This window comes from Miniopterus natalensis, chromosome 4 (genome assembly GCF_054644295.1).
Source record: "Miniopterus natalensis isolate mMinNat1 chromosome 4, mMinNat1.hap1, whole genome shotgun sequence".
Classification (NCBI taxonomy): domain Eukaryota; kingdom Metazoa; phylum Chordata; class Mammalia; order Chiroptera; family Miniopteridae; genus Miniopterus; species Miniopterus natalensis.
Genome location: NC_142084.1, coordinates 59518280 through 59544985, shown reverse-complemented (window position 1 = coordinate 59544985; position 26706 = coordinate 59518280). Strand labels below are relative to the sequence as shown.

Below are 26706 nucleotides of genomic sequence, written 5' to 3'. Positions count from 1 at the left end.
TTTGGTGGCCAGCCTGATGCTCTGCCCACTGAGCAAAACCCACCAAGGCACATATACTACTAAGAAGACGCACATTATGACCTCAGCTTTCAGCAAATCTGATACTGAAAAAAGCTGCTACGAAGACAAAATAACAACCAGCAAACAACCTCACAGAAATCTTCTAAAGCAATATGAATTACTGTAAACTTCATTTAAAAAACACACACAAGAATTTGGCAAATTAGAACATTTTTTAAACATGACAAATTGAATTTTAGTAAATTGGCTGTGGGGAAGAAGTCTGTCTTTTGCAAAAAAAACTATGGACTAAAACACTGTGTGTTCCCCTTTTCCCTAGTCTTGGTTAAAAATAGTTTAATATAGCTCTAGCTGGTTTGGCTCAGCGGCTAGAACGTTGGCCTGTGGACTGAAGGGTCTTGGGTTCGATTCCAGCTAAGGGCATATACCTCAGTTGCAGGCTCCATCCCCGGCCCCAGTTGGGGCACTTGTGGGAGGCAACCAATAGATGTCTCTCTCTCACATCGATGTTTTTCTCTTTCTTCTTCCCTCCCCCCCACTCTCTCTGAAAAGCAGTGAAAAAAATATCCTCAGATGAGGATTAAAAAAAAAAAATTAATATATTTAGTTATTATGATATGATGTTAATAAAATGTCAGGCACCCTGCAAGAACTTTGCATTTAGTTCCTTTAATCTGTCCAAGAATGCAGGGAGATCGTAATAATTTTCCCATCACAGATGAAGAAAATAAGGCACAGAGATTATGACATTGCACACGGTACAAAGCTGTAAGGGTGTGCCAAGACTTAAACCCAGGACTGTGAGATCCAGAGTATACACTTAACCACCACACCATGCCATGCTACACTGAAAGTAATTGTCAGAGACCCCAAAAAGACCTGCAGAGATTATGTCCTCCAAAAGGCTATCCTTTAAGTTGGTAAAAAATGTAGATTGAATTTATAGCCTTGTGAACAATGAAAATTTGTTATATGACTAACATAAGATAAAGCAAAGGTCTCCAGTAGGTTAAATCATTAAATCGGTCTGCAATCCATCACAAGCAGAAATTTTCATGAGTTGGGTTTTTCCTTCCATTGAAAAAAAGGTGATAGGATTCTCTCACTACAAAGTAGTTTTACTGCTGAAACTGCCTTTAAATATCTATAATGTAACCTATAACCTTTAGGTTGAATTAATGCCAAAAACTCTTTAATCTTGTTTGGGAGAACTGCACAGCATTATAAGGGAGCTGTTTTTTTATAGGCAATAGTGTTAATGAAGCAAGTTGTACATGACATCACCAATTTCCCCCTTTCCAACTCATATATCCACTGTGGAGATCTATGAGCAGAGAAGTGAAGATCAGTTTGCTTTTCTCTCTGGCAGTGAAAAAAAGAAGTGAGTTAGGTTGTTCCTGATTCAAATACAACATTAAAAAAACACACAAAAACCTTTAGCAAAATAATTTTTGTGTAATGGTTTTGCCTCCTGGTACAACATTTAAAAACCTATTAATATAATAAAACATAAATGAACATGGGGAAAACAAATTTAATAGAGACAGAAAAATGTATTTGAAAAAATCCAACACCGATTCAAGGCAAAAACTCTTAATAAACTATAAATGGAAGGGTATTTTCTTTAATCTGATAAAGGGTTCCTAACCAAATCCTACATCATAGTTAATGATAAAGCATAAGAAACAGTTCCTTTCAAGTCAAGAACAAAACAATAATACCCACTAGGGCTGAAAATGCTATATAATGTGGTAAGAAAAATAAAATGATTAGAAATACAGAAATAAAACTGTCATTATTCATAGATGAAAATATTAGAAGACATTCTGAAATGTCTATTTCAGATTACACACTATTACAATTAATTAGACAGTTCATCATCAAGGTTGTTGGACACAAGAATCAATGTACCAAAATTAACTGAGTTCTTACATGCCAGCAATAAACAATTAGTAAATGCAATAAGTATTAGAATACCATTTATATGGCAAAAAATTAAATGTATCATAAAAGTAAAAAAAGAAGTGTAAAATCTTTTTTTTTTTTTTTTAAAGATATCTTTATTGATTTCAGAGAGAGGAAAGGAGAGGGGGAGAGAGAGATAGAGACATCAATGATGAGAGTCACTGATCGGCTGCCTCCTGCACGCCCCCGACTCAAGCCCACAACCCAGGCATGTGCCCCGATCGCCTGGATCCTAGGTCAATGCTCAAACGCTGAGCCACACCCGGCCGGGCAAAGTGCAAAATATTTACCAAAAAAATTATAAAAGTCTACTTAAAGATAATGTTAACTGGACAGAACATAAACTGCTGCAAAAAACAGCAGTTTTCACTAATCTACTTTTTTATAGAGTTTAAGAATCATATGGAAGAGTCAAGAGCTAAGATTAGAAAATTAAAAAACAATTATTAGAGAGTATGTAAATTTTCTGATATTACAACTTAGTATAATGTAATTAATAGTAGGGTGTTGCACTGAGACAGCTAATGGAACAATTAACTAGGGATAAGCAGTTCAGAAAAGAGGCACACACATATCTAGGACCTTGACATAGGATAAAAGTAGCATTACCAACCTATGGTGCTGGAAAAGTTTGTAACTCATTTGAAAAAAAATTACTTGAGAAATATAAAGGAGGAAACAAGAGTGGTCAATAAATGAAGATATGAAAAGATGTTTGATATCAATAGAATCAGGGAAATGCAAAACAGGACAATAATGAGCAAGCCTCAGGTTGGCTAAAAATAAACAGACTTTAATACTAAGTATTGGCAAGAATGTAACAGAGCATAAACTGGTAGAACCACTCTGGAGAACAATCTGGAAATACCTTATAATGCTCAAATATACATACCTTAACATATACTAAACGAATAAAAACATACATGGGTATGATACACAGCAACTTGAGGAAAGTTGTAACCTCTGTCAAGGGAGTTTTGAAAAACGGAGGTTGTTTATAACATGTTTTAAGGGGTGGGTGGGAGGAAGGAGATCTGATTTCTCCCCCTCACCTTTCAAAACAGGCAAACTATTAACATCTATCTAATATTAGTAATGAGTACAGGGTGTCTTTTCTGTACTGTGATTAGATACTTACGCAGACATCAGAATTATGTAACTATACCTTTCTGACTATTGTGAAAATTTGTAGTGCTATTTTCCTTATGACAAAGGTCTCATGGTGCAAAAATGAAATCTAAGACATCATAATGGATAAATATTTTAGTATTAGTATAACATTTGCTAGGTGTATTTGTTAATTTTCAAGGAACTGTGCTAGTAGTGATAATGGTCCATAATTTTCATTTTGATATCTCACTCATCCTGATGCAAAGTGAGCAAACTTAAAACTTCTGACATGGCCATGAAATGGAATAAAGTGCAAATGCTACCTCATGAGAAGGATGATTCAACAAGATATGGTCTTGGGGGGAAAAAGAAACAAAGGTAACTCCTAGATTTTTAAATTATTGAGGTTATGTTGGTACTTTTAATGAACTTCTTGATGCTTTCTAATCTTAAAAATTTGGCAAAATACTTCTCTAACAAGACACAGGGAAGCTTTATAATTTAATGGTAAATTTTTCAAATGATATAAATAATTATCTAATTACCAGAAATGTCATATTAATATGATAGCTATATTTAAATATACATATTCATAAAAATACACATCAATGCTGACACTTGAAAAGGAATTCTAAAAATAAAAGTGGACTTTAGGTTAGAGAGGAATAGGAATTGGAAATTTCATTATATGAATTACCTTCACTAACAATAAGAATTATTGACCAATATTTCCTTATCTAATATTTAATTAGCTCATTCCCAACAAGTGAATAAAATAAATATTGTTGATACCAATTCGACTTTCAAGGCCCAAGATCACAGTGTTAATAACAGGCTGAATTTGCACTCAAATCAGCACACGTTCTAAATGCTTTCTCTTAAGTCATTCCACTAATAGGAGTAAGACCAACTATGACAGTGCACTATTAAGAATCACAGGTTTATTATGGATAGGAGAGTTGGGTAGGACAAAAAAATCAAAGAATCTTAGAAATAAGAGTGACTATAGTTTTTTCTAGTCATCTTTTCTAACTGCTCCCTCAATATTGTTTCCCTATTGTAGCACTATCAAACTCTTGCTAGATTACTTCTAAGGCAGGCAGCTTGGAAAAGACTGATAAGGAAGAGCATTTGATTAGTCCATTCAGACTACTGACAGTCATTTCCATGTCCTTGAGAAGCTGTACACTAGCGTATTCTGACGTTTTTAAAGTGTGGTATTTCCTAATGATAACATCCACTGCTTTTTAAAAAAAATTTAGTTTCTCCCCTCATGGTCTACTTTATGCTCATCAGACTCTTAGCTTCCATAAAAATCAAACTATTAGGGTTGAAGAGGCTTTGAATTAAAAATAAAACTAAAAGTAAAAGCTAAAACAATAAAAATCTTGGAAAAGCACTGTTCAACAGAAATACAATACATGCCACACACAATTTTAAATTTTCTAGTAGCTAAATTAAAAAAGCAAAAGGAATAGGTTTAAATTAATTTTAGTAATATATCTAACCCACTAAACCTAAACTATAATTTCAACATATAATCAAGATAAAATATTAACACATTTTTATATCACTTGTTTGTACTGTCTTCAAAATCTGATATGAACCTTATATTTGCAGCGTATTTCAATTTGGATGCTAAATTTTTCATTTGAAATATTTGATATGCCTTTAGATTTCATAGAATTTACAGTTGAAAAAAGTAGATCCACATACCCCAGTTCTTATTAACATACTTAAAATATTTTCAATAACTGAAAACTGCCTATCAACTTTTAATTTAAAAATAAATTAGTTAAAATAAAATACAATTTAAAATTCAGTTCCTTAGTCATACTAGTAACATTGCGAGTGTTTAATAGCCACATGCAACTCATGGATACTATATCAGAAAGGGCAACTCTAGAAAAACAGGAAAATCTCTGTGCCTTGGGTTAGGCAAAAATTTCTAAGATTAGACACTAAACACAAGAACCATAAAATAAAATCTATAAATCTGACTTACCAAAATTTAAAACTTTGGTTTTCAAAAGACCCTCTTAAGAGAATGAAAGATAACTCACACATTAGGAGAAAATATCTGCAAAACACGTCTGATAAAGAACTTGAATATGGAAAATAAAAAGAATTCTTACAACCCAAGAACAATGAAATAAAAATGGGCAAAATGTTTGAATAGGCACTCACTGAAAAAGACATATGGATGGGCAAATTAAAAGAAGCTAAACATAAGTCATGGGGGAAATAAAAATTAAAACCACAATAAGATACCACTACACTCTTACTAGAAGGATCAGAACTAAAGATTGACAAGTTGGAAATCTCATACACTACTAGTTGAGATTCATCCTTGTTTCTGCAAATATCATTCCTTTTTATTACTAAGAAATATTCCATTGTATAGATGTACCACAATTTGCTTATCCATTCACAAGCTGATGGACATGTGGATTATCATTTTCAGTTTTTGATGATTAGGAATAAAGCTGCTATAAAAATTCACATGCAGGTTTTTGTAGGGGCATATGATTTCATTTTCCTTGGGTAAATACTTAAAGAGTGGGATTGCTGGATTATGTATGTTTAACTTTATAAGAAACTCCCAAACTATTTCCCAAAGTAGACAATTATTTTTAGCTTAAATAAACCAGTCAGATTTTGTTGCTGGGCTGTGCACTACAGCATCCAACATCTCTTTTAATCTAGGCATAAAGTATTAGTTCTAACTGTGCCTCCAAGTTGGTATTAGTCCAAAGGAATCCCCAAATTCTTTGGGCCTCAAATTCCTTCATCTGACAAATGAGAAGACTAGAATATTTCTAAGCTCTCTTTTAACACAAAACGTTGTTTCTCACTATTCCACTATTTCACTGGGTCAACCAAAACTCCTTGGTCTTTTATATAATCTGCCAACAAGACATGTCTGTGCCACTGTATTCTTTTACAACTGACTTTTTGAAAGTATAAGAAATTATACAATTTATAAGCTAGAAGGAATTCCAAGGTCATCCAGTCCAAATATCTCTCTTAATGAAGAATCTAGCTCTTCCAGGGCTTGTGAAATTTCCTCTACACCAACACACCTGAGTATGTACATTCACTGCCATCAATAAGTATAGCTCACTAGGAGACACTCCATGCCTAAACAGGGTGTATAAGATTCTTAGTGTGCCAGGGAAAGAGGGGAGCACATGCTACTGAGACTCCCTGCCTTATTCCACACCATCCTGAATTAAACTGCTTTGACTGAGTCAAATTTGCCTAATTTAGAACTATTATCCCTGTTAAGAACTTTGGGCCAGGCCCTGAAACACTCAGAGACTTCTATAAATACATTTCAATTTTATTTGGTAATCTTTCACTTTCTTCCACTTTATATCTTCATTCTATCTTGTAGGAGAGCTGTTAAATGTGTCAATCATACTCACTGTCAAACTGACTACACAGCTTGATAAAAAAGAGGGATAATTTTCCACTTAAGCAGAAAATCTGTAGCATGCATGGTGAACCCAGAGAAAAGAAGTCACTTTCTGGTTGGAGAGTAGCTAAATATCACGCACCCACAGCTGGGTAACTGACTCTATGGTTGCTCCCTCCTGCTTATCCTGTCCTCTGACTTGGCTTTTCATAAAAATGAGTAAACAAGCAGAAAGTGGTCATAAAAAGTGTCCCCTCCCCAGCCCCAGAGAAGCTCAGAAAGTGTGGGAATGTTGACAGTAAACATTAAGAACTAGAGAGGGAAAATAGGCAAGGGCTGACTTGGGAACAAAAGTTGTTGGCTGTATGGCACCGGAACTTTCAAAATGCTAAAAAGTAATCATAGTTGACTTAAAAAGTTCACAGAGCTATGTATATGACATAAAAATATTTTTAAAAAACTGACTTGAGCCCAGCCGGGTGTGGCTCAGCAGTTGAGCATCGATCTAGGATCCAGGAGATTATGGTTCCCGGTCAGGGCACATGCCTGGGTTGCGGGCTCGATCCCCGGTCAGGGGCGTGCAGGAGGCAGCCGGTCTATGACGACTCTCTCATCACTGATGTTTCTCTCTCTCTCTCTCTCCCCCCTCCCACTTCCTCTCTCTGAAATCAATAAAGATATATTTTAAAAAAACAACAACAAAAACCCCAAACCCTCCAAAAATTGACTTGAAGCACATATATACCAAACTGGTAAAAGTGGTTACTGTTGGGGAGAGGGTGGTTGATCATATTGGCATCTTCACTTTTTACTTTCAATACTCTGTACTCACGAAAAAACATTACCAGATTTATTTTTTAAAGCAGAATTTCCATTTTTTGAATAAAGAGTATTACCGTAGAAGGCTTCTATTGGCAAAACATTTTAAAAGAGGTTGAGAGGAAAGAGGTAATGGTATCTGGAGGAAAGGAAATGAAGTGGGAAGTAGAAGAAAAGGGTAGAAATAGCTAAGAATAATAAATTAATAAGTACTACTCTAACCTAACCTTTCATAGAAACTATGTATACAGTTATGGTCCAGAGCAAAAGCTGTACCCAGCCCCCACCCCCCCAAAAAAACTGCATTAAAAGTCATATATGATTGACCTATGCACTGTTTTTCGCTTTTGTTCTACAGCGTTTGTTTTACTTGTGATTGGTTTTCAGGTGTTTAATGACCCAATTATTTCCTATAAGAACAAATTCTCTGAGGCTGATAAAAGTGCTAGTAAAAAGCAACATATGATTATGATGGATAAAGGTAAAGATCATTTTAAAAAGAGAAAGGTATGGAAATGATAAGTATAATATTGGGATGGATTATACAACAGTAAAGGCAATTTACGAACAACGGTATTGAAAATTTGCAGCAATGACAATGATCAAGAAAGTAGAAAAAAGATTAACAAACTGCTATAAAACTTGTAAATGGCTAAGAACAGGCTAAGAGTATGTTGAGTTAAAGGAGCCAGACACAAGTACATACATGGATTAATAACTCGATAAAAATTCATCAAACTGCACACTTGAAATTTATGTTAGTTTTACTGTATGGAAATTATATACATATACAAACCTTGAGGATGGTATCACCTGTTCTAGTGATTTATTTATATTCAACCTGTTGATGTGACAGAATATCCTATGTATTTTATCAGTTCTGCAGAAATGGGACCCTCCCCAACTCTTTTTAATAAAGATGAAAGTTGAGAAATTCATTGAGTGTCTCTGTTCTCTCTTTTTCTATGTGGGCACTCTTCTTTTTTGTTTTTTGTTTGTTTTTTTTTTAATTAAATTTATTGGGGTGACAATGGTTAATATGAACATATAGGTTTCAGGTGTGGGTTTCTATGTTACAAGATCTGTATACTGCTCTGTGTACCAACTACTCAAAGTCGTATCTTCTCCAGTCACCATATATTAGGAACCCCTTCACCCCCACCCCCAGGCACTCTTCTTACATGGTATCCATCAACTGGTCACACTGATTCTCCAGATCCCTTTCACATTCTGATGTATTTATGAATTCTGTAACTACTTATGAGGTCCTCATAAAGTGCCTAGAAAAATCTTGTTCTAAGTAGGTAATCTGACTTTGCATTTGCTTTGATGCATTTGCTAAGCTTGCTGATGGTTCTTGTTTTTATTATATTTTACTTCTTGAAAATACTTTCTGTAACTGCAATGAATTGTACTTTTTGATTTCCTAACTCCTTTGTCCGATTCCAAAGGGATGAATTTAAAGGCTCCAGGTGTTTAAAAATTCTTACTTTAAACTCCTAAACTTTCTGTTACTGTCCAAATCACTAAGTCTCATATTTAAAATCCACCACTGTGGCTTCAGTATACCCTTCTAACTTCTAATACATTCAGCAAGTCTGCCCCTGGTTCCAACTGTAGTGATCTAGCGCTCCAATCATATGTACAAATCTTTCACATGCTAATAACACATATTAAATGAAGATGTTAATATTCTGAAGTAATGAATTAGGAGGATATGAGGGGGAAAAAATGTGCCCATTTTTGTACACACTGCTACAGAGCACGATAAAGCCAAAAATACATAAAGTGCATATGCATATCATTGGGGAAATAGAACAACTTATTCCAATTCCAAATTTTTTTAAACCACTTTATTAAGGTATGATTAACGTAAAAGTGCAATGAAATATATTTAGTGTACGTAACTTAATGAGTTTGGGGATAAGTATACAGCCATGAAACCATCACCACCATCAAGGCTCTCTATAAACATATCCATCACCTCTCAGTTTCCTCTCCCTTCCTTTATTATCACTGTGTGTGTGTGTGTGTGTGTGTGTGAAGAACACTCAACATAATCCAAATGCTTTTTTTTGTTTTGTTAATCCTCACCCAAAGATATTTTTTCCATTGATTTTTTTAGAGAGAGTGGAAGGAAGGGAGGGGGAGAAAGAGAGAAACATCGATGTGAGACACACATCCATTGGTTACCTCCCACACCTGCGCTGACTGGGCTGTGGGTTGAACCTGCAACCCCCGTACATGCTTCAGACTGGGAATTGAACCCTCTTGGGCTGTTGCTCCAACCACTGAGCAACACTGGCCAGGGCCAAAAGCTTTTTAACTTAACTGTTCCTTCTACCCACAGTAAAATACAATGGTCCTCAGACTTATTTGTCAGCCAAGGTACCAGCTCAAATTTTACTTCTCTAGGAAGCTCTGATTCTCTGGTTGAAATTCATCTTTCATAATTCTAATCTTACACACATACCTTACTATTGCCTTTATCACAGTCTACCACTAAAACTATATATACTTAGTCACATACATAAATAATATACATAGTACATTGTGTCTGGTTTGTTATATAGTGAGTTACTGACAGGTAGGATCTATGTGTTTTTTTATCTTTTGTATGCCCCACAGCATCAGGGAGGTTTTGTACAGGATAGGTATTTAATAACATTTGTTAGATTTCTGTTATTCTTTCTCTTATCTGTTTGTTTTAACTATCACATAGTCGTTCCTCAACAGTTTCTTTCTATTGGATCAACATAGCTTGAATCAAATATAGCTTAAAATAAACAAGCTACTGTCTAGGGTTCTGAAACCCTTTTTGTTTCTATAGAGATTATTTTTGGTGTGGTAATTATGTTTATTTTAACAGTCTGTTTTGTTTACATTTCTTGCCTTTATCAGGCCTGTCTCTTAAGTACAGAGAGGGAAACTATTTCTGGCTGTTCTGTTTTCCAAGGAAACCTTGCAATTTTCTTTTAAGGTCACAGAAGTCTTTTACTTCAATGAGTATGCTATGCACCATCTAAGACTTTAGGTTATAAAAACCATTGTTTTCTGAAAAGTCTGGAAAAAGCTTGCAAGATATAATTAACTGCCTAGAATAAACAATACAACATAAATAGATCTTCCCTAAAAAATAACTTACTGTTGGGCTATGTGAAAGAATCTCACTTTATTAGTGACTTGAAAATTCTGCATCAAGAAAGCAGCTACAGTGGGTAAATTAAAATATACAAAAATTTCAAGCCAAAAGTCAATACAGCAGTGACATGTTGAGTTCAAGCAGCATGTCCACTCATGTCAGAAATAGAACAGAGATGCCTACCACCACTACTCCTAGTCCAAACTATTTTGGAAGTATAAGCCAATGCAATCACACCACAGGGGATAAAAATGAGGTGTAAAAATATTATCTGCGAAGTTAAACACATGGAAAAACCCGACAGAATTAACTGGAAAAACTACTGAAAATTAAAAGAAAACTCAACAAGGGGCTGTATAGAGAATAAAAAAACGAAATACCTGCCCTGGACCATGTGGCTCAGTTGGTTGGAGCATTGTCCTGTACACTGAAAGGTCACAGGTTTGATTCCAGTCAGGGCACATACCCAGGTTTTGGGTTCGATCCCCAGTTTGGGAGCGTGCAGGAGGCAACTGATCAATGTCTCACTCTCACATTGATGTTTCTCTCTCTCTCTCAAAACGAATAAAAGCATGTCTTCAGATGAGGATTAAAAAAATAAAAAGAAATACCCTTCCTATATATAAAATAGGTGGGAAAAGATTCCAATTACAGTACCAATAAAAAAAGGTAAAGATTTATTTAGTTTATTTTTATTGACTTTATCAGGGTGACACACTGGTTAATAAAATTACATAGGTTTCAGGTATACAATTCTACCATACATCATCTGTATATTGTGTAGTGTGTTTATCACCCCAATAAAGATGTTTTTTAAAAAGTTTAAATAAAGGAAAAGACATTTCTTGTTCTAAGATAGACTCAATGATATGTTGAAAGAAATAAGCTTATTCTCTCTTTGTATTTTGTAAATTTAACCTGATTACAATAAAAATATGAAAAGGATTTTACTGAGAACTAATAATTCTAAATTTTATATGAAACATAAATGTTTCAGAACAGTCTAGAAAATTCTGAAGTGAAGAGCAATAAGTGGGAACAAGTGCTACAAGATATTAGAATATACTCTAAAGGTACCTAAAACAGCTTAGTGCTGTAATATTAATATATCAAATGGCATAGAAGAAAGTTGGGAAGGAAAAATAAATACAGATGTTTTTATAAACATATGAAAACATGTTCCACATCTTACACATAAGAGAAAAATAAAAGATGACACCATTTTTTCACTTTTCAGTGAAAAGCGGTTATAGATGTTGATATGAAATGATCTGTGAGATGTATTGCTAATGAAAAATAAAAACGGAAAATGCAAAACCAGTGTTAGTATCGAGGCATGATAGTAAGAAGCTAGAAAAATTCCTGGGCAAGTGGAATGGGGAAACTGAGACAAGATAATTAAACAAGGCCAAACAATTTGAACAACTTACAGCCAGTTAGTGAATCGCAAGACCTTATCTTCCCTAACCAAGGACACTTGAGAACAAATAGTGTATACGGTTCCTCCCTAACCGAGATAGAGGACAGAGACCCAATTAATGCCATTTGTGCTAGTCAAACCGAAGGACGGATAAAGTCGGGGGAACAAATAACAAAAACCCAATTAGACCCAGACAGGCCCAAGATAAAAGTTAAGCAGTAAAGTAGACCAAAGAATAATCCCAACTCTCTTATATAGTCATTTTGACGCATTAGCACATTGAAAACATACCTAGAAAGCTGATGAATATTCTGGTGAAACTCTCCCCTAAAGACTCCGGTCCACAGAAAAGAGATAAAACCCTCAAGACAAAGGACACCAGTGCAGGCTCTCTGTAGAGCATGCCCATGCCCCTTGTTGGGCATGAACTTTTTACATTTGGTCTCCTAAACTCTAAAGGTCCCCATGGGACTTGCAACCAGGCAGCAGCGGGCAGCAGCAGCTCGTCCGGCGGTTTACCTCCTGATCTTGTCTCCAAGGCCTCCTTTTTCTTTGACTTTCCAGTGAGCTAAAAGCAGCCCCACCTTAGTTCGCCTCTATCACTATAACTTTTACTTCTCAATGAGCTAACAGCCACCCCCCCACCCCCCGCCTTGGCTCACTTCTTTCCTGTAACATTTCTTTCTTATTTTTTTTTATTGATTTGAGAGTAAGGGGGAGAGAGGGAGAGTGGTGTTGATGTGGAGAAATCAGAACCCCTGTGCATTGCTGGTGGGAATGTAAAATGGTGCAGGTGCAGATGCTGTGGAAAATAGTATGTTCGTTCCTCAAAAAGTTAAACTGAGAATTACTATGTGATCTAGCAATTTTATTTCTGGGTATACAATAGTTCCTCCTTACCTTCAGGGGATACCTTCCAAGACCCCCAAGTGGATGCCTGAAATTGTGGATAGTGCCAAACCCTATATAAGTTGTTTTTTTCCTATACATACATATGTATGATAAAGTTCGTTTCATAAATTAGGCATAGTAAGAGATTAATGACAATAACTAATAATAAAAGTTATAACTATACTGTAATAAAAGTTATATGGAATCTGGCATTAAGTAAAATAAGGGTTACTTGAAACAAGCATTATGATACCATGACAGTCAATCTGATAACTGAGATGGCTACTGAGTGACTGTCGGGCAGGGAGAATATACAGCAGGGAGACACTGGACAAAGGGATAATTCACATCCTGAATGGGACAGAGTGGGACAGCAGAAGATTTCATCATTCTACTCAGAATGGTGCACAATTTAAAACTTAGGAACTGTTTATTTCTGGAACTTTCTATTTAATATTTTCAGATCATGGCTGACTGTGGGTAACTGAAACCACAGAAAGCAAAACCATGGGGCTACTGTATATCCAAAAGAATTGAAGCAGAGACTTGAACAGATATCTGTACACCCATGCTCATAGCAGCTTTATTCACAATAGCCAAAAGGTGGAGACAGCCCAGGTAGATGTTCATCAACAGATGAGTGGCTAAACAAAATGTGGTATCTACAGAAAATGGAGTATTATTCAGCCTTAAAAAGAATTATGACACATGCTACAACATGGATGAACCTTGAAGATATTATGCTAAGTGACATCTGGAGAATGGATGGTGGTGATGGCTGCACGACAGTGTGAAAGTACTTAATAGCACTGCATTTTATACATTTAAAAATGGTTAAAATATTAAATTTTATGTTGTGCATATTTTACTGCAATTTTAAAAAACTGTAATGCAGAAGTAGAAAATCTGAAGAGACCTACAGCAAGTAAAAAAGTTAAATTAGTGCCCCAGCTGTGTGGCTCAGTCAGTTGGAATGTCATCCCATACATCAAAAAGGTTTTGGGTTCAATTCCCGGTCAGGGCACATACCTAGGTTGCAGGTCCCCTGGTTGGCGTGTGTATAGGAAGAAACTGATTGATGTTTCTACCCCCCAATCTCTAAAATCAATAAACATATCCTTGAGTGAGGGTTAAAAAAAAATTTCAATTAGTCAATTAAAAAATCTTCCCACAAAGAAAAGCCCAGGCCTAGATGGCTTCATTGATGAATTCTATCAAACATTTAAAGAAGAAATAATATAAATTCTTCATACAACTTCCAGAATATTCAGGAGGAGGAAATATTAGGGGCAGAGATGCTGATCATGCTCTGTTAACAGCAATTGTTAGCTATAGTTATAAGAAATATTAATCATGTTCTGTTAACTGTGATTGTTCTGTTCCAACTTAAAAAAACACTTTCTAACCTGGCTGAGAGTTGTAAGCCCCAGGACATGGGAATTACCCTTGGAATGGGGTCCATTCTCCGTTTCCGAAAACTGCCTATCACCATGGAAAGATTAACAATGGAATCCTGGAGATGCCTGCCCTCTGTGACCCCGAGTGCACTTTGTCTACTTTCCCATGCCTATAATTCCTACTTTCCCATATAATCTTTGTCCTTCCACCCAATATAAGCAGCTGGCTTATGGGAGGGGGCAGAGCAGATTTCTGTGGATAATCCTTACTGCTCTCCCATATTGCTGGCAATATTGGAATAAACACTCATATACAATTCAACCCTGTCTCCATTTAATTGGCTCAAGTGGTGACAGGCAGCCCGGACCCATTGTTGTCTGGTTTCAGGAACATTTCCCAACTCATTCTATGAAAACAATATTTCTCTGACACTAAAACCAAAGATACCCTAAGAAAACTACAGGCCAACATATCATGAATGTATCTGCAAAAATCCTCAATAAAATATTAGCAAACCACATCCAGCAACATCCCTAGAATGCAAGCTTGATTTACCATTCAAAATTCAATTAAAGTAATATACCATATTAATACAATATAAGACAAAAACCATATGATCATCTTGATATCTGAAGGAAAAACATTTGATAAAATCCAAGACCCATTCGTGATAAAAATGCTTAACAAACTAGGGATGGAAGGGAACATCCTCAACTTGATAAAGGGCATCTATGAAAAACCTACAGCTCACATCATATTCGGTAGTGAAAGACGGGATGCTTTCCCCCTAAGATTGGGAAAGGGAAAGAGATGACAAGGATGTCTGCCTGCACCACTTTTATTCAATATAATCCTGGAGGACCTAACCAGTGCAGTTATGCAAGAAATAAAAACATGCAGATATTAGAAATAAAAACTTATATCTACACAATAAGAGTAGCCACAAAGTGTAAAAATCCAAATGTGTCTATCAACCAGCGTGTGGATAAACAAAATGTGGTATTGTTGCCGGGGAGATGGGGAGACCTTAGTTCTTGTCTTCTTGAGGGAAAGATTTCAATTAAGAAGCGTAGAAAAGAAAGCAAGAATTTATTGGCCGCAGCAAAAATATACTTAGGACAGTGAAACAAAGGAAGGTGCATAGAAGTAGTAACAGGAGAGCCTAGGCTGGGCTGCTTTGGCTGAGAAGTCAGAGAGAGAGAAGGGGGCCTTGGAGACAGGTTCAGGGACCTTGGAGATAGGTTCAGGAAGTAAGCCTGGGACGAGCTGCCACTGCCCATTGCTCCCCTAGTTGTAAGACGCATAGGGTCCCCTCAGAGGGGAGGAGATGGTGCTGGCGTGTTCCCCTGGTGGTGGTGGGGTAGCAAGCATTGGGATGTTCATTTTCAGGGGTTTTAAAGGCTAGTGTCTAGGGGAGGTCTTAAGGGTGGATCAATGGAATATTCAATAGCTTTATGCTGATGTACCAAAATGAGGTTTATTCTTAATTTGTCTGTCCTTGAGTGTGGTTGGCAAATGACTCTAATTGGATTTCTATATCTGACTCCCTGAATAGTGTCATTTAAGCTATTTACCCTTGGGTTGGGGAAGAGAAGTGCAAACCCCTGTGGGCTTTCAAGCCCCAAGTCTTTCTTATTACCCATTCAGCCACTTGTTTGCATCCTTGCCTTTTCTCAAGATATCTAAAAATTCTAGCCTTCTTGATACGTTAACTCCTAGCTTCATCTCGCTGGTTTTCCCTTTTCTGGGGGTATGGAGAAATCTCCTTTGCTATTTACATACTTGGCCCAGCTACCTCTTCAATTTGCTTGGTAACAAAATACCATCATTTTAATGACTACACCCATGTATCAGCATTTTCAAAGTAACACCATAGATTCTTTTTGTAAAACTTATTTTTTAATCTGAAGAAATTTGCTCCGTTTTCTAGTACATTCCTATTTTACTAAATATGGCTGAAGTTTTACAGACAAGCAGGTGTAAGGATCGATAAAAGAAAAAAGTTACATTAGTAAGACAACAGTAAGAGTAAAGAAACAGCAGGACAGGGATATGAATACTTGTACACTACTAGTACAATGGTAAACTAGTGGGCAAACTGGTCATACCTGTTAAAATTTTAAGAAGGCATATTCTTGGATACAATTAAATACATTTTTGACCATTGTGTTAACTTAAGAAACCTGTGAAGAATTGTGAGTTTATTTGAGCCAAACTGTCTACACATGCCTGGAAGCAGAATCTCAATGGATTGAGATAGAGTTCTGGAGACCGGCAGTTTTGCACCTTGTTTTATACATTACAATCAAAAGTGGAGACTAAGTGGGTTACATGAAATCCATTGGTGATAGGTTAGGGAGAAAGCAAAGTGGGGGGGGGGACCTCTGGGATTGGATAAAAAATAAAATGATAGACACACACTTCTCTACTGAGGTGCATGCAGGATAGTTAGCAGTCAACAATTAACATGATAATAATGATAATGAGGGGATTTGTGGTCTCCCAGGAGCTTGTGTTTGTGCTTTGAGGGGTACAGAAAAAGGAAAATTACTTTGTTTTTGCAAAGACATGTTAATCAGGTATGCTATTCAGATGCACAAAGACAAACGGACTTGCTTAGTTAAGGTGAAGGATTAACCTTTGTTAGGGAAAAATACTGCCTTAGGACATGACTACCCACCACAGACTGCTTTTAGTTAAACAAAGTTTTAATTTCAGGCCATCCTTTGTGGTTACTTTAGGTCTCTGAGTTTGCAAGGCCACCATGCAGGCCTTCCTGGAGCTAGTCAAGTTAGCATGTGGTCCCTTTTTGTCCACAATTGCGTTAAAAAAATACTGAGCCAGTGTCCAACGATCTCTCTACATCAGGATGTTCACTGTAATATTGTTTGAATTGCACAGTAGGCCCACTAGACTTTAGTTTCATAAAGGTGGAGAGTAAATATGTTTTGCTCACTGCAATATATCCAGTTCCTTGAGCAACGCCTAGCACAGAGGAAGCCAATGTTCAGGAAGATTTGTTGAATGAGTAAACAGGTGATGGAGATATGAGGGGCAGTTCATGCTTAGCCCTCTGTTGGTATCTAGCAAGCAAAAAGTGAATTTTTCATTAGGAATGCTAGGCTTTACTGAGTTCCATGAATATGCTGCACTCTTGACCCTGTCTGTCAAGTATACTTTGCTGATCATCATAGCAAATGGCAGAGGGATTTGCATACTCAGAGCAAACCAGTTACAAAACAAATGTGCTTCTGCAGTTATAAGCAACAGCAATGTTGTCATGCTTGTTTGGTAAGTCATACATACATACATACATACACATGTATATATATATTTTTTCTTCAACTCAACTATTACCCTCCCCAAACCTATCATTAGTATACTTTCGTTTTTGCCTTAATAAGTATAAAATATTTAATCTTCACAGCAACCATTAGGGCTTTGAAATGCCCAAGACTAAGTTATCCATTTTTATCCCAATACACTACTGAACAAGGTAAGTGACTTGGCCTTATGTCACACATGGCTTTTTAGAGTTTAAGGAAATCATTTGAAAGGAGAAAAACCTATCTATCATACTGAGAACATTGTAAAGCTTGAAATGATATTACACCATAAAGACACAGGAGGGCACTCTAATCAACCAGCAAAGAAAAACACAGAAAAGATAGTGAAATCAGGTTGACATTTTAATGATCATACTGCAATAGGTGAATTAAGCACTGGTCAAATTGTGTTTGCAATTTACAGCAAGAGATTTTCTGTTCTTAATCCAAATTCTAAAAAGCTAAAAAAATTCTGCAATTCTGCCAACTGGAGAAACAGTCCATCCCTCTCAGATCCAACGTAAGGATTAACCACACCCCTTTCTAAAGATTTGTTAAATTGACCTTGGGGCAGGATTTGCCCCTTTCAAAGAAAGATCTTCTATATAAACTACAAATCTACTTGGTGTTTTACTCCACAAGGAGTAGTCCATGAATTCATTGCTTCTGTGAATCCATTTCTTTTCTTTTTTTTTCCAATTAAAAATTAAAAAAAAAAAAATCCTCACCCAACCATATTTTTTCCATTGCTTTTCAGAGAGTGCGTAAGGGGGAGAGGGAGGGAGGGAGAGAGAAATGTTAATCTGAGAGAGACACACTGATTGGTTGCCTCCCCTAAGTGCCCCAACCAGGGCCAGGGAGAGCCTACAACCAAGGTACATGCCCTTGGCCGGAATCTAATAGGGGACATTTCAGTCTTCAGGCTGACACTCTAACCACTAAGCCAAACCGGCCAGGGCCAAACTATAATTATTAAGAAAAAAAAAATAGTCTGGAATAAACTGTCTCTCAGTATGCACTCTGGTTTCCTTTCTTTAAGAGAGAACCTAGAACATGTCTGGCACTGTGCAAGGTGCTGGATTCCTTGCCCTCATTAAGCAACAGACCCTTGAGGAAGAAATCTTGGGTTCAGACCTTGGCTACACCACTTTTTTCCTTTGTGTAACTTTGAGCCACATCACTTTCCAGGGGCTGAGATATTTGTTTTATCTGTAAAATAGAAATACTATCCCCTAGACCAAAAGATTAAATGGGTCACTGAATAGCACCTATCTTAACTCAGTGCCTGGCACGCAGTAATTGTTCCATAAAGGGCAGTACTTTTTTTTTTTTACTCCAGTGTTATCTAGCTTATTGTACTGTTTTAACTTTACCTCTTACTCTTTTCTCAATGATATTCATAGACCATGGTAAGTCTTCATAGACTATTTATTCAACTACTATTTAGCGGTGTTGCACTGTGTTGGGCCTTGGGAATACACAAAGTCTACAAGAGGGAGGGCAGAAATAAAACCAATAATCACAAATGCTACAAAAGGAAGTGTGCCATGGAAGCATGTGAGAGGGGTACCGAATTCAAGGAAACCTTAAGGGCTATTTAAACAGACATTTATAAAGAAATTAGGCAAGGAGAAAAATGTTGTAGGCAATGGAGCATATGTAAAGTCCCAGAGGCAAAAGAGAGCAGGGTAAGTTCAAGGAACTGGAAGATGAGCAAAATAACTGGGAAAAAGAGCACAAGGGAGATGAGGGCTAGATGTGAGCCTAAAGAGGGAGGCAGACCAAATAAGTCAAGTGAAGAATTATAAAACTTTATCCTAAGGGCAAAGGGTTTCCTTTAACTCTGCAGCTTAAAACTTCTGGGATGTAGAGTATGTTATATCCCTCTTACACAAGGTCAATTCACACAGAGACCAAACTGACCGTCTGGAGATTTTATTAGCCAGCGACTGCGAGCGGCCTCCTGTCCTAAACAAACTCGCAGCCCGAACAGTCTTGGCAGGGAGAATATAAAGGCAAACACTACATTCTATTTGGCTAAGGGGGGGCAAGTGGGGGACTAGTGAAGTGGTATATACAAACTAAGATAAGCGTTCATTAACCTTCCTGGTTAACTATTCCCTGGAATTTTTACAGGAGGAAACTTTTACAAAGTTTACAAAGAGCCAGGGGAGGGGAAGAGGTCATTGTTTTCTACCAAATTGTGTTGCTTTTGCTTAGCTTCACAGTAGTGGTTGTAAAAGTAGAAAATGGGAGTGCTAAAATGGGAGTGCTATCCTTCAAGTAGAAAATGGATTGGAGGGGGGTAAGACTGAGTGGAGGCAGATCAGATAGGTGTTTTGAATTCCAAATGTCAAATTAAAAGAGCCTCTACAAGACAGTATTAGAAGGACTGGAGAGAAACAGACCTGTTGAGGAACAGTAGACTGAGTAAAATGCAGTCACAGACTGCATGGGAAGCATATTTGGCAAGTCATAATCTCAAATGCAAGAACATGCTCAATAAAATGTATTTCTGTGTTTCATTATATTAACGTAAAACATGGCTTACTACATATTCTTGAAGCAGTACACAAAATTAAATATTTTAGGCCCATGGAGGACTTATTCCAACTCTATGGGAGGCATGTCACACAAAGGAAGTCTAATTCGCTGTGTCAAGGTTTTTGAAACCACTTTGCTATGTTGATAGAAATTCTGCATTACAGATCATCTATTAACTACCAAATGAGTTTTAACACTTCCTCTGAGGCATCTTTTGGTTCTTCGAGAAAAAAAAAAAGTTTCTACTCCCCCCCCCCCCAATCTCTTAAACAAATTAAGCAGGAGGATATTGTGAGCAAACCAAAGTACAGGGGTGGCCAAAAGCAGGTCTACAATTGTTCGTATGGAAAAAGGCATGCAGGTGATGATTATTACTAATGAATAAATAATACAAGAATAAACTCACACCTGTGAAGTAAACCATGGCTCTCTGATAATCTCAGCAAAGGGGTTTTTTATGGAAAAAAGGTTTCACAGTTGCACGCCTTTTCACCAAGCACATCCAATGTAATTTATCCTTTATTGAAGACAATGCAACCATTTAGTCCCAAGCTCTTTTGCTTCTAAACTGAACCCTCTTCATGGAAGGCCCTAGCCTACTCATCCTTCTCATCACTTTCAGTCACCTTTCCAGGAAGCTATCTCTCAATCATTCTCTCAATTCTCCAAGCCCTGCACATGCCTCTGTGTTATCATGAATATAGTGAATTATAATTTTGGCTTACTTTTCTACCTTCATTATACTGCACGATTCTTTAGGGCTAGGATGGTGACTTTCAATTCTGCATTCTTAAGTGTCTAGCACACTGACCCAGAAGCAATTGATATTCTCAAGGTTTACTGATTTGTGCCCTCCCCTAACACAAACAGCTTTAAATGGAGACAGTTTTGGAGTTGAATCTACTTTTAATACTTTCTTTGACTTCTCAGAAAACAGCTGACACATTGCTGAGCAAGTAAGTATATACCTGCAGAATGGTAATTACCAAAGAGAGGATGAGGGTGTGCTTTGGAAAAGCATGTTCAAATAATTACATAAATGGGGGGGAAATAATTTGTTCTTGTATAAAAATTACAGAAAGGGAAGCTTGACAGTATTTGGCTACAGGTACATGATTTTAAAAGGTACAGCATTTCACACATGCTTTTCTACTCTCCTAATTACGCTATTAATCCCACACAGGTGAAATACGCTAGTTAGGTCTGTGTGCACATTGACAGAACAATGCCTCAAAATAAAGGTGTGAGAAATTTTCCTATAAGCCAGGTGTTTTGTGTTTTGTGATGCAGACTTCGGGTATACTGGCATGTTCCATCTAACCTTGGTTCCTTAAGTCCCTACAGCCTTAGACTGTAATGTCTTTTTAATTTTAATTTGAAGGCAGAATTGGCTTTATGAAGCGATTCATGAACAGGCATCATTTCATCTAGCAACTAGAAGGGCGCTCCCAACTGTAACGTCATAACACCGCCTCTCAACCCATCCATATCCTATACAGGGTTGAAGCCTCAACACCTCCAAGAACACACCCTGCCCTTGTCCTTCTCTGAATTCCAAGTGCAATTAGGAGTCCAAAATTGGAAATTTAATAATTACCCTCTGTCCAATATTTTCTACCCTCTACTCATAAGTACCAAAGCCTTCTCAACCAGAGAGAAAAGCTAATCAAGTGCCAACTGCGTGGAAAGAGGGTAACAACCTATTATAACACGCACGTGGCAGCTGAGAAACAAGTCAAACCTGGTTCACAAAGCCCAATATTGGTTAGTCGGTGAAGAAATGTTACTGTCAACCTCTTACCTAACCAAATGGGGAAGTTGCGTGTGGGGTGGGGTAGGGAGGTGTGCGTCTAACCCCCTCAACAACAAACAGCAGCTTTCCTTAGTCCACCCCACTTTCTAGTACCCTAATTGCCACCCCTTTAGAGACGGTCCCCTTCACAAGGTGGAAACGACTAAGCCCAAAGGATATGGCATAACGATCGCCCTGTGACCTAGGAGCGGAGACTCACCAGTTTCATATTGGACTTTTGGATGTTCAACACCAGCCACTGGACTCCTCAAGCCTTGAAAGAGTCTTCCGGTTCAAGCTCCGCCGCTCGCGGGAGGAGAGCATCCCGGGACATGCAGTCTTTCTTCCCTGCGCCCTCTTCCGGGGCATCATGGGAAATGTAGTCTTCCCTCCATACATCATGGGAACTGCAGTTATCTTCCCTTTTCCTCCCTTTCCTCTCTAAATACCTCCTTTGGTCAGCTCAAATTCATCCCAGCCGCCAATTCATCCTGCCTCTCCACCCTAGCACGATATCATGTCCTCAGTCTGGGCCCGGTGCCCATGGTGTTCTGGGATGTGTAGTCCCTACAGTTCTAGTGCCCCTTTCCCCTCCTCCTTGTGGGAAGGCCGACGGGCGCGGGCCTTGCTGGGAGTTGTAGTTCTCTGGAGTCTCTGGACGCTGAGTCCGCGCTTTTACTCAGGGGAGGCAGGAACTACAACTCCCAGGGCCGCCAGGCTGCAGCAGGTGGGAGCGGGGCTGTTGATATCAATATGGCGGTTGTCAGCCAGACAAAGACAGTCAGTCTGATGTGATTGAGACAAGGGAGGTTTTCAGGGGGAGACTGGGAGATAGGGGCCTCCCCTCCCCCTCCTCCTCTTCCTGCGCGGACCTCCACCCCTCCCCAGTCCCCTCCCGACTGGCGCCCCACACGGAAGACACCCCTCCCCCTCCCGCTTTCCCCTCCTCGCGATCTCAGCCCTTCGTACTGGGACGTTGGGGAGGGGGCTGTGCCGCGCGGAGAGAACTCAGCAACGATTCCGAGGTGAGTCGAGCGGTTTTCAAGCCGGACTGCCTCAAGTCTCTTTCCTCACTTCTTTCTCTTCACTTTCTTTTCTTTCTTTCTTTTTTTTTTTTTTGCGGGGTTTTGGGGAGAAAGTGAGTGGGGCTGGGGATGGGTCTCTTAAACGGCCCGATTGAGACGAGGGAGGAAAGCGGGGAGCTTCCGAGTGGGTGACCGGGACACAGGGTATGGGGTGGGGCAGTTTGTGGGGGGCGGTCATTGAAAGGCGTCGGCTGCTCCCCAACTCCTTTTCTCCTCGTCTCCTCCACTATGGGCGGAAGGTTTGAATCCTGGAGGTGGGGTCTCCCGTTTGGAGTTTGGGAAACTGTAAGGTGAATTGGAGGCGTGTGGGTTTGCTTGGGGCGTGTAACTGTGTTTTAAACTGTGTGACGTGTACTCGTGTAATGTGTTAGTCTCGAATAAAGGTCTAGCGGTAGGAAGTTTAGGTAGCTGGAGCCGTAGCTGTGAACTGGGCCTGGGCAGAGCGGCGTGCGTGCGGTCCGCGCCCCGGACCTCCGGGCTGGCGCCGTGCTGCGGGGTCGCCGGGCTTAGCAACTCGCCCGCGTCCCGTGGCCCGTCCTCCCCGCCCCCGCCCGCTCCCGGGGACTCATCTCCACCCCAAACTCCGGGCGGGAGAACTGTGCCGGGGAGTGTGTGTGCGCGTGTGCGCGTGTCTGTGTGTGTGGAGAGGGATTTCTGCATCCTTAAGTCGATAGATAAGGTGGGAAAGGAAAAGTGTTCTGAATATTTTGTTCCGGAACCGTGTTTTGGTTACACTATTGGGGCTACTTGGAAAGGAGTCCTCCGCCCACCCTCACCCCGAAACCGCAGGTAGGGGTATCTCAGCGTCCTCGTGCTAAACACATTAAACGTTACTTAAGATTCGGGGGCGTGGGGTCGGGAGTGCCGGCGTGTGTGTATGCTGCATCTCTGGCTGCTAGAGACACAGAATGACTTGTGTATCTTGAGATAGGGCGACTTATTTCCGTGGTAGGAAAAACTGTTGGAAATTCTTTGGAGGCGCGGGGAGTAGCTGAAAGGCGCTGTTTGTATTTTTCGTCTACCCCACCCTGTTGTGTCTCGCATTCGTCTGAAAGCCGGTGTACGGACGATGGAGGAGGCATTGGGTGAGTGGAAGGGAGGATGCAGTTGGCGTTAAAGGTACTATGTAAAGTTGAATGGTGTGATGGGATTGCTTTATAAATTTACCCTGAAGCTTTAGAAACCCTCGTGTTTCATATAGGGTGGAGTGATGTGACTAGTTCATTTCTTTGGGATCCTGCAGCTCTAAAGACCTCTGCCTGCCTTCCCTCCCTCCCTCCCACCTTCCTTCCTTCCTCCCTTCCCTTCTTCCTTCCTTCCTTCAGCCCGTCGTCCTTCCTTTCTTTCTTGGCATGGTACTTTTCCTGGATGGACCTAATGCCTCCTGTGCCTGTTTACTTAGTTTGTGTAATAAGGTTGTGCTTTTTGTGGTTTTGTGTGTAAAGTACGTCTTCCCATGAAAACGACCTGCATTTGTTTTTTATTTTGCATTTAGCCACAGGTAATTGTCACATCAAGGTTACAGTGCTTTGCATTAAACTTATTTTAAAACTGTACAACTAAGTTGTTAGATCTAGCTGAATTATATGTATATAAGTCAAGTTTGGAAAATTGGAATTCTGATTCCCCCCCGCCCCAAGTTTCAATTAGAGTTATAAAGGGAAGGGGATTGCTACATCTTGTTTCTCACAGTCTTTAATATTTAATAACATCACACCAGGAGAACTTAAGATCATATATTTTGTACTCCCTCAGTATGAAATACAAGTTTATCAATAAGCTTTCTCATGTGGCATATTTTTAGTGTGACAGACTTTTAAATAACTAAAGGAATTGGCATAATTTCTCTTTAGACTGTTGAGAATTTAGTGTATTTACATATTTGGCTGCAAACTTACCAGTTCTTGAACCTATCAGTAAAGGACCTTAGATTCTATAAAACTGAAAGTCACATAGATAACAGTATGTAATTTTATAACCTTCTATTTGAAATTCCTGCAGTTGGTCATTCACACAGATAAGCTGACTGTATGCATGAGGTAGCGTATATATTTAGATTGACCTGAATAGAAACAAAATTGATGTGTCTTCTAAATCTCGAGTTTAGAATACAGAATATGTTGATACAAACCTGAGCCTTTAGTTTGTTATAGACTAGGATTTCCAGAATTTTTTTTTGTTTTAACCTTTTATCTTAACCTGAAACATTACTTTGTAAAAACTGGAGAAAATCCTAAATCACCACATAATAGAGTGATTTTATTTATTTATTTATTTGCTGAAAGATATTCTGTTAGACATAGAGTATTAAAATGTTAAGTAATTGTTTTAGAAATAAAAACTGAAATGTTTGCTGAGAGTTGAAACAATATGAGAGTATTTGCTCTTCCACCCACCCTTACCTCAGATTTTGTTTGTTCTATGGAAATGCAAAGTTACTGGGAAAGCTTTCATTGAATTTCCTCTGACTAGTAGTCTGGTTGAAATCATTAAAAAGTAAACCAGATATATTCCTTGCATTCATTGGGGATTCTGTTGCATTTTAAGCACTGAGCATGAAAATGATGTAAAGCTTTTACTGCAGGTTAAAGCATAAAACATTCTCAGCATGTGGAAGTCATATGGTTTACGAAAAAAGTAGCAAATCAGGGCATTGGTGCCTGTCCAGTTTAAGATTTCATCCTGTAACTGTGAAAGACACGTTTATTTTAATATGATTGCTTCTAAAAATGTTGCCTGCTTTATGGAAGTTGAAAATCCAAACTGTTTTTAACCAATCTGTTGCTGGCTTAGCATACCGTATTGTGAATACTGTGGTTGCAGATGTGCATCAAGGAGCCTTTAGGGGTCAGCTTTATGTTGAATGTCTAGTGAGGCTTCATTTTCACTGTTGTTCTAACAGATTTCAATCTTCTTAACACAAATCCTTGGCTGAAGCATTACTAAGATAAATTTAATAGCACAGTATAGGTAAGTTACAAAATACATTGTAACAAATCTCTCCTTGGTTCATCATTTTTAAAAAATAGAAGTAGCTAATTTATGCCAACTTTTGCGGCAAGTATTAATTGGAATGGCATTGCTCGTTTTAGTAGATATTGAACACATTAGGAATATTTATGCCTAATTTCTTCATTTTGGGTCTTTTATATATTATACTTAGTCTATCCCACTTTTAATGTTTCCTGTAACACCATGTTTGCTTTTTCTGTTCATTTCATTGCAGCTCTTGCTTCTATTATTTTTATATGCAGATCTTTAAATTTGAATTATTACTTTTGGGAATTAGAAATTTATCCTATGATGTCATTTTTCATAAATATAAGTTGGTGTACCACTTAACTTTTAAGAAATGTGAACATTTACAGATGAATTTAAAGATGCTCAGTGAAAATGTGTTGGATTTGTTTGTTTGATGAATCTGCTTTATTTAGATTTTTTGGCTCCACAGTTAATTTTATAGCTCCCTTTGCTATTTGGCTAGATTTTTCTTATAACCTCTGGCTTTTACTTCTCAATTTAGTAGAACTTTAATTTCTAAATCAGTTATGAGTGGAAATCTCAGCTTGTCTGGAGTGTTATATATGTATGTTCACATATACACTCACATGTATAAAACACATTTATGTTTGCTTCTCTATGAAATTGGTATATACCTATCAGACATGCAAACAATGAAAAGGAATCTGAACCACAATAATAGGAGACTTAAAGAGGGGCTCAAGCTAGAAACCAAAGTGTAACCATCACCACATGCTGTCCACTATATAGAAGC

The 26706-nt window shown here is 38.2% G+C and overlaps 2 protein-coding genes across 7 annotated transcripts in view; one reads left to right on the top strand and one right to left on the bottom strand.

Moving 5' to 3' along the window:
* The window catches only part of INTS9 (integrator complex subunit 9), an 82947-nt gene extending 60622 nt beyond the window's left edge, over positions 1-22325 (bottom strand). Inside the window, exon 1 of the mRNA XM_016213861.2 lies at positions 22067-22325. Coding sequence (XP_016069347.1) covers positions 22067-22075 — 9 coding nt within the window. The 5' untranslated portion in view covers positions 22076-22325. The remainder of the gene's footprint in view (positions 1-22066) is intronic.
* A 276-nt stretch (positions 22326-22601) lies between these two features.
* HMBOX1 (homeobox containing 1) overlaps positions 22602-26706 on the top strand; it is a 149445-nt gene continuing 145340 nt past the window's right edge. For 3 of the 6 annotated variants that reach the window (XM_016213850.2, XM_016213849.2, XM_016213848.2), the window contains exon 1: positions 22602-22871. The gene's annotated coding sequence lies outside the window, so the exon portion shown is untranslated. The remainder of the gene's footprint in view (positions 22872-26706) is intronic. The other 3 variants (XM_016213854.2, XM_016213853.2, XM_016213852.2) reach the window with 1 other exon arrangement.